Source organism: Branchiostoma floridae, chromosome 6, assembly GCF_000003815.2.
Source record: "Branchiostoma floridae strain S238N-H82 chromosome 6, Bfl_VNyyK, whole genome shotgun sequence".
NCBI lineage: Eukaryota > Metazoa > Chordata > Leptocardii > Amphioxiformes > Branchiostomatidae > Branchiostoma > Branchiostoma floridae.
In genome coordinates, this window is record NC_049984.1 from 22,790,304 (window position 1) to 22,799,172 (window position 8,869).

The 8,869-nt window shown below is 38.8% G+C and overlaps 1 protein-coding gene across 1 annotated transcript; it reads left to right on the forward strand.

The window, feature by feature from the left end:
• The first annotated feature begins 647 nt into the window (after positions 1–647).
• Positions 648–8,228, forward strand: LOC118418212 (p53-induced death domain-containing protein 1-like). Its single transcript, XM_035824053.1, has 12 exons — positions 648–693; positions 899–989; positions 1,363–1,669; positions 1,814–1,996; positions 3,108–3,400; positions 3,752–4,313; positions 4,671–4,701; positions 5,051–5,305; positions 6,122–6,227; positions 7,040–7,278; positions 7,681–7,962; positions 8,224–8,228. The coding sequence occupies exons 1-12, from the start codon at positions 648–650 to the stop codon at positions 8,226–8,228; spliced, it is 2,400 nt and encodes a 799-aa protein (XP_035679946.1).
• Positions 8,229–8,869: the final 641 nt, after the last annotated feature.

Sequence of the window (8,869 nt, forward strand, 5' to 3'; positions counted from 1 at the left end):
ATGGTATATGTACAATACATAGTACATGCACTAAGAAAAACCTGTCATAGTATCATGAGAATTCTACGGTAGTTTGTACACCTTTCTTTTCTTTTCAGACCCGCATATTGGCCCTGTCTTTGAAAGGAAAGATTTCCAGCATCAAGCAGTCTTACCAGAAATTTGTTAATGAGAGAGGAGCACATGTGATGAAAGCTCTTAAGAAAGTAGGCCATGCTAAAAAGACTGGTGGCAGAAAAGAAGCAAACAGAAGAAGTGTAACATCATTGAAGCACATAAAGGAGGCACTGAAAAAGCACCAAGACAAGAAAGGTCACCGAGATCAGAAAGAACTTTTATTCGATGAATCTGACGAGTCCACTCTGACTGACATTCTAAGCCTTGTTGAGAAATTAAAGCATATCAGAAATGACTTGCAAAAAGATGGGTCTGTTCCTGATGAGCATATGTCCGAATTGAATTCCACGTTGGCAGAAGGAGCCGACCTCTCCGATATCTATGAAAAGACATTAAGCAAAGGCTTAGCTATAGATCACATGAAAGATTTGCGAAAACAAGTAGGAGGTGATTCAGATATTAAGCATTTTGGCTCTGTCTTGGTCCTCATTCCATACTTATGTGGACTTTATGAAGAAGCTGTTGGAGTGATGAGGAAATGTCCATTGCCTGCATTGGAAAACTGGCCTGATGAAGGTACGTGCAACAAAATAAACGTCCATAAATTGTACGCTCGCATTTGTCCCACTGTTCGTTTTGTTTTCAAAAACACGTTTTACTCTCCAGTAGCGACTGGAAACATATGATATTTTTCGACTGTAGGCATTTCTTATTTATAAATTTCTTGCAGTCTTGTCGTCCTCTTTTATTAGATAAATCATATTCCATACATATGCAATAGATGAGTTCGAGAGGTTTGAGGCCGCTTCGCCATCGCCAACCGTTCCCGAGAAACAGGATGATACAACGCCTGCAGACCCGGAAGATGAAAGGTTATTTGACTAAATAAATTACAACTGTGTATTGTAGGAGGTAAGCTCAAACTGGCAAGGGTAATGAACACAGAGAGACACGCAAACGGGTGCTGTGTCCCAAAATATTGCGCCATGAATTAAATATGGTGTCAAAGGACTTTTCACCGGGAACTTAACGATCGTGGGAATACATTTCTTTTGCGATAGGCCTATGTCAGTTTGAATTTACTTTATTGCCGCGCATTGTCTGCTCTAAGTGCAAAGATACAGATTGAGCTTTTTTTAGTTATCTGCACTTGCATATGCATTGTAGCCAATGATCACCGGAATTCCTTTCATGAGAAATTGGTATATTATAATCACTTTTGCTTCAATCTCTTTACAATTACAGGCTCACAGTGGGTCCAGAAGGAGGTAAACTGCAAACCGGGTCTTGCACGGTCACTGTTCCACCTGGAGCTGTTACTGAAAACATAACCTGTCAGGTCACAAGTCCTAATGACATCACTCTCCCCCTGAAAGACGGAGACATGTTAGTCAGTGACATCATAGAACTGAGCCCACATGGAACAACCTTCGACAAGCCTGTCACTGTAGAGATGCAGTACAGCAGCACTTCAACAGATGGCGCCAGGGAGCCAGTCATGTGGGTCACAGAAGACAAGTTTCAGTGGAAGGAGCTTATAACCACTGCAAAAGTATGTAACACATAACATAAGTATACAAAGATGCATGTGCCCTATGCACTTTTATCACGATGTCTATTAATTTCATTTTTTTCTAATCGTACGGACTATCTCATCTATTATCATCGAACAAACTGCTGTGATATTTTCTTGCAGAGCAAAGAAAAGCTGATGGCGTCAGTAAACCAATGTTCTACCTTTGCCATCGTCGCTCAACTTAAGAAGGACAGATTTCCTGTGTCTTCAAAGGAGACGATGTTGACTTCATCTGCCCATCCTGCCGTGCAAATCGGCTTTCCTGAGAAGTCCGTGCTGACACCGATACAAGTCAACATACAGGTCATTATCTCTGCCGTCATGCATATTTTTGAATTTGAATAATTCCTTAAGGTGCACTCTCACCGGACGTGGGGCACGCTTGCGGCATTGCGCATGCTGCGTTCGGAAGATCCTCAACGAATTTCAGAGATAAAGAACGAATTTTCTTACCTGTTGTGTATTTTGTCGTCTTCTATGTCATACTTTTAAGTATTGCCCTATATCTGAATTATAAAAAATCTGAGAAAATAACAAAACAGTACCTCAGTGAACGAACGCAGCAACGCCGCAAGCGTGCCCCACGTCCATTGAGAGTGCACCTTTAGACTGGTTTCTTAATCAAGTTTTGATGAATTTTTTTATTATTTTTTTGTCAATCTCTGATCAAGTAAGACAGCATGAGAATGGATTGTAAGTGCCGTATCAATTTGCATAATTGATATCAGTGCTTTGATTCACTCATGTAATCGTTATGCAATTCTTAGCACCTTAAGAAACGATTGTATTTTCTTTTTAGTCGTTGAGAGGATTTCATATTGATATCATTTGTATTCCATAAGTCTATCTTATGTACATGCATGATGTAATGTTGTTATGGAAGTCACATTTTCACTATTTACTACCGATGGATTACTGGAGTTCTCTACCAGGCAATTGTTACAAGCTAAAACTCATAGCAATGTTGCAGTTTTGTGGGAAGCTGCTAGAAAACCTTGAATTCATTCAAACCTTCAATAGAAAAGGTTCATGCATGGATGCTAAATATTGAGAACATTCATTTGGTTTTTTTATTGACTTTCTAGCAAGACTAACAAAATGAACGAGGCCAAATCAAGCTTAACTTCATTCGGCGAAGGTTTATATTCTAACTGATGATGCCACATTGTGCAACTCTAGTTCGCCTTTATCCGCGGATAACTTATATCCGTCGTATCTAATAACATGGTATATAGGGACATCAAGTCGACTGATGTTGGTATCAAATTGCAATGTTGCAGCTTGAAACCACTGTCCATCGACGTAATATCTCTATACACCCTGTTTTTACACACAACGGATATGGGTTACCCCGCGGATGAAGGTAAACTAGCATTAATAGAATTCTTCTGAACGTACATTCTGTGTTATGCAGGTGCAAGAAGTTCCAAAAGAAACAGTTGAGGCCATAAAGTCACATTCCTATGGCCTCATAAGCACCAGTCCGATAGTTATTGTGAAAACTGACTCCGTTGTCAAGTTCAACGAACTCGTCACTGTGCGAGTTCCACACCCTCAACACTACATGGGTATCCGGCACAAAGGCTCCTCTAAACTTCGGGTGATGTCACGTGATGAGGGGACAGAAGATTGGCGAGATGTGACTTCTGAGGTCCAAATCCAGGCCATTGGAGATATCGTTGAGTTCACCGTTAACCACTTCTCAAGGTACTAAATGCTAACAAATTTAAGTGATAAGACAAATGTCTTGTCATGAGTCTGAATATTGATAAAAGTACCCTTATGACGCATATATTTTGAAAAATGTTGGAGAGATGAAAACACGTTTCATTATCCATCCTCGGCACTTCATTTACATATTCAGACAAATACTTGATATAGATAATGCTGTATCTGTATTGTAACATAAATAGTACATATCGAAAATCAAACATTTTATACATGGACTGATGTCTTATTAATTGTTATTGTCGCATAGTGTTTGAAAAAGTAACTTATCATAGTATTAGGCTAATGTGGCCCTCTTAATCAAAACAGTTTGATGAATTCCAATTTCAGATATGTTGTACTGGAGATTGAAACCTCTAACGGTGATCCTGAGGAATTAGGGCAAATCCCACAGGAAATGTGCAATTTCATCCATCAGTGCGACGTGAAGTTCATTGTACTACAGCAAGAAGACAACACAAATGCGATTTTTGTAGAATGCCATAAGGCCTGTAACGCAGACAGAGAATATACAAAGTATACACGTCGCGGTTACAAAGGCCCAGAACCAAGCGAGACGGTGAGACTGCGTGAAGGACAACGGGTAGAAGTTAGTTTAGTGGGCAATGTGTCATTCGCATCGTTCTACAGAGTTGACAAGCGCGTCATCTTCCACAGTGAGAGGCCACCCCGTCTCAACATCATAGCAAGGGCAGACCAGGTTCAAGGCGAAGAAGGTCTAGAAGGGATCGGGTCCGTTATGTTCTTTGCCTTGCCTATAATTGTCGTTAAAACGGACGACGAAACGAGAGCCCGCGACCTCATCAATTGCCAATCACCTGGCAAACAAGAACGTCAAGCATCCAGACTACTCTGTCAAATTCCGATAAAGATACCATACCAGCGCCAACTGGTATTTCGACTAATTCCGTATTAATTAGTTAGTCCTAGATTCAGTATGTCTTAAAAAGCAGACAAAAACAGTATCAAGACCATGTAATTATTACTAGTGCGATATTACTCAATTATTCAAATACTTACTCGGAGTAAAAGTGAAACATTTTTGAGTTGAAACGTAGGACAATTTCACAATGAGTTTTACCTCTAATGTAAAACATAACAGATAAATTATTAGGTTATTTCACGACTTGTTGCTTAATAAGTGATAGCAAGCAAAACCATATAATGGGACAACAATAAGTAATTGAAATTACATCAATAACAAGTTGTGGTACACATCTACAAAATATACATGTACTCTATTCTACAGATTTTGGGGAGAGGAAGATCTAGGCCAGAAAGTAAGTATTTGACTTAATATAAAGAATATGAAACATATGACCATACACATTTGTAATCGTAATATACTACTGAACGGTCATCAGTCTTATTAGCTTACTAGTAGTAGTCAGATTATTTTTTCCAACAACGTGCGAATTATTTGTGAACACCTTGCTCTGTTTCCTTGATAACAAAGTTTTGTAGAAATCATGGGTTTATTTAGAAGGGATTTTTTGACCAGTGTCTTGAAAAGGTGACATTATTGTTACAGACCATTGTACATGTACAAACTATCGAAACAGCTTCAGATTTGTGCGGAACATGTGCGTTAACGCGTTAAAAGACGTATTTCACGTTACCTTTCGACAGTCTGCGAGTACTTTTACGACATCAAAGAAGGGGTCAGCAAGAATTGGATGGATCTAGCGTTTCATCTTGGATTCAAAGGGGCAGATATCACCAACATTGCCGGCAGAAACTACGATGCTAAGGCCAGCTGCATGGATCTGTTGAATGAGTGGCAGAGAAGGGAGGGGAACGCCGCTACCATACAGGTTCTGAAGGAGGCTCTCTTAAAAGCTGGCATGCGCAATGTGGTCGATGAACTAAATGACAAACTCAAAGGTATTCGATCGTGTAATCATTCTCACCTATAGCACTTTTTTGCATGGAACACTTATTAGCTTTTGTAGGAAAAGCAACAATGAAACAAAAGTGCAACAATATTTCCTACTGCTTAAATTGTCGAGTAAAGAACACAGCTAAAAGTTGACGGAATGTTGGCGGATAGGGAATTTGGAAAGATGTCTTATTCAGAAGTTTATGCAATGTTTTGCTTTATTTCTTTATCAATTCCAACAGTTTTAAAGAGATGCAACTTTTTGGCACTTTTTTAGAAACGTATTTCAGTTGATAACCAGGGGGGGACATATTCAGGGAGGCGTGTATTTCATTACCATGAAAGTTGTTGTTATTCAAAGTTGCCTTGCTGGTCTTTTATTGTACTTTGAGTAAGTTTTTAGGTTCACTTTCATTGTTTCATTGTTTCCTTGCTGACAAACGAACTTCAAGACACTATACGTATTCTTTTTTCTATTTCACAGAATACGTACTCTTGCAAACTTTAAAATACTGATGTAACTGGTAACTTTAAAGGGAAGAGTATGTGCACAATCTAGTATCAGTAAAATAGCAGTGTTTTGCAAATATTCGCATAAAGCTCGAAATTTGTCATTTATAATAAGAAATAATGTATTTGATGTTAGAAATGTTTCTAACATGTATGAATACTGTGGAAAATATTTAGCACATCGCAATGATGTTATAAAAAGTTTTAAACAGTTACTTATCACAATTAGAATGTTATGAAGATTTAAAAAATGTTGGAACAAAAGAAAAGAAATACCCTCTGACTCAAATGTTTCAAATATATTTGTACAGAAGAAGGAACCGAGTCACGCACTGGTGAAGATGTGGTACGAGAAGCCTCGACACATGACACTGGACAGCAGGATGATGCCATACCAGACGACGAGCAAGCTGGAATGTAATTATTCTACTACACAGTTAGTTCTTGTGTTTTCTCTGTTATACCGGATGAACATATACTAAAACTGCCATCCTCTCGCAAAAGAACCTTTGTGCACTCTATTCATGTTTAACCATGCTGCATATCTGTCATAGTAGAACTGTATAATCTGGGCGCTAGCTAGATTTTGCCTCTTTCTTTTTGCATATATCTGTATCTATTTCTCATAATGCGGAATTTTACCATCACGTGTGAGTTGGGTTTCACTCACCTGCCATTAAATTGTTCGCTACATAAACCACTAAGGCCTTTTTGGAAGAGAAGTACCTATACATGAGTCTTAGTCTACTATTTTATTCAATGATTTACAATATTCAAGATCACAAACATGATAAAAATAACCAAACAAATGACAACGGTCTCCCCACTATGTTTGATTTCCACATTTGGCTGTAAATTTTGCAATGAATGCTAAGAAATCTATCTTCTTCATTATACAATTAGGAGTCTAGGAAGAACTTAACTTGTCAAACAACAGTTGGATTTCGTTAAGAACACCTCCATCTCCCTGAATAATGTGTAAGAAACTGAAGAAATCTTAATTTTCTTGGTTGTAAAATACCACTTATTGTTGCGTCATCCACGGTTGAAATGTATGTGTCTAACATTTTATTTGTTAAAGTTCATGACAAATGATTCAAAATGTTGCATCTGTAAAACTTCGGTTGCTCATTTTGTAGAAACTCATATATGCATATACATGTACACTAGGCAACGGGCTTAGTGGAGAGAATTATAAATCTTCTTATGTTCCTTGCACGTTATTGCAGCGGCTACATGGAAGGGGAAGGAGTGCTGGAACATGCTGAAGTTTCAGGGAGAATCTGTCAGCAAGAGGAAACTAAAACTCTAAAGGACACTGACAAGCTTCTGTTGGCCAAAATAGAAGATGTAGAACGCAAGATGGAAAACAAGATCGACCAGTTGAATACGAACATTGGAGATCGTCTAGCACAGCTGAATCAACAGTTCCATGACATGGTCATGAAACTGGAACGTGATTCTTTAGGTGAGTGGAATTCTACATTATATTCCTAATGCTGGATTGCAAAGGCCGTTCTAGTTGTTAATATGCTCGCAAAACTATAATGCAAATGGATGAAATGAATAGCCGAACTGGCTTGCAGTCACTGTGCCTTTAATCATCCTGCAGAGTAATATTTATTACTTATTTGTCTATGATCTGCGTATTTCCACCCTACATTGATGCTCCCGTATTTTAAACACAAATATAATACCATAATATGCCTGCATACCGATCTACATCTTTGCATGCTTGTTAATCACATGTTCTTATGATTACTACGTGGCACGTTTGAATCGCGTGTTCACATTCTTTAGTACTAACTGAAGTCACATGTTTGTATGCTTACTGAGTCACTACTTACACGTTGCTTTTGTTACATTACAGAGCAACAACGGCTAGCTATAGCTATTTCCACAGTAAAAAGAGAGCTGTTGTTCCAGGATTTTGAAGCGCTGGCCATTACGTTAGGATTCAATGGCCATGAAATTAAAGCCATCTGTAACACAGCTCCGGCTGACCTTCAAAAGCAAAAATCTGAGCTTTTACGGCTTTGGCGTGATAGGGAAGTCAATGCCACAGTGACACATCTTCAGCAGGCATGCAGGAGGGCTGGTCTTTCGACACTGGCAGACCAAATTTCAGGGATTTCCCGTGCCCCTAGTAGAGGTAATTACAATAAACCACTTCCAAACTCTTTGAATCTGCTCTCGCGAGATCACAATCTCTACCTAGGATTTGTGCGAAGGCCCCAAAGTAGGCCTGTTATAATGACATCCCTTAAACGTCCCTTCGGTGGGGGGTTGTACTCTTTCTCGGCAACATTTGAAAATATACGCATACCACCAGCAAATATCGCGGTGGAGTCTCAAACTGGATAGCGTCCTGTACAATTGTAAATTTCTGTTCATTTTCCACATTTTCTGTCAGGCTAAAAATAACGCACTACAGTGAAAAAGCACGGTGTATGTTTACAACGTGTGCTGGACTTGTACGTTAGCTTTCCTGGTGATTTGGAAAAAAGGAGATAAAACACAAAACGTTCAAATAATATCTACATGCAAAGCGTGATATTGTGCACGGCGTAATTCAGATATTCATATTCTCTTTACTTTCAGCTCATACCACATTGCCCCCAATAGAATGCGGACAAAGTCAGCCATTGGAAAGGAATACACGGCCAATTCGTTCCAAAGGTTGGGGGCATATTACTTTCACTGTCTTTTCTCTTTCGCTTCAGGAGACATGTATATGTCTTTTGACAGCATTGCGAGAGCATAACTCTGTATTATTTTTTATAAAGCCATCATATAAACAGAAATTCTCTACTTTTCCAGCTAAAACAACAGGAGCTAATTGACTCATTTGCATGAACTGTGTCTTAGCCTTGCTATCCTTTGAAATCCAAATTGTCTTCAGCTTGATTTTGCCTTACCCTTTTTTTGGAATCCAAATTGTCCTCAGTCTGAATTGTCTTACAACGCTTCCTATTGAACATCTGAAATTGTCTTCATTCATAGTTAGAGTATAAAAGACCTGTTTCTTCCAGATCTCTTCAGTGTCACTGACGAAAGAT

Excerpts from the sequence above, each read along its gene's own strand:
- LOC118418212 (XM_035824053.1), top strand. The coding sequence starts at position 648 with ATGAGGAAATGTCCATTGCCTGCATTGGAAAACTGGCCTGATGAAG. Across the intron at positions 990-1,362 it reads GCAGACCCGGAAGATGAAAG|GCTCACAGTGGGTCCAGAAG; the intron begins GTTATTTGACTA and ends TTACAATTACAG. Across the intron at positions 4,702-5,050 it reads AGGAAGATCTAGGCCAGAAA|TCTGCGAGTACTTTTACGAC; the intron begins GTAAGTATTTGA and ends ACCTTTCGACAG.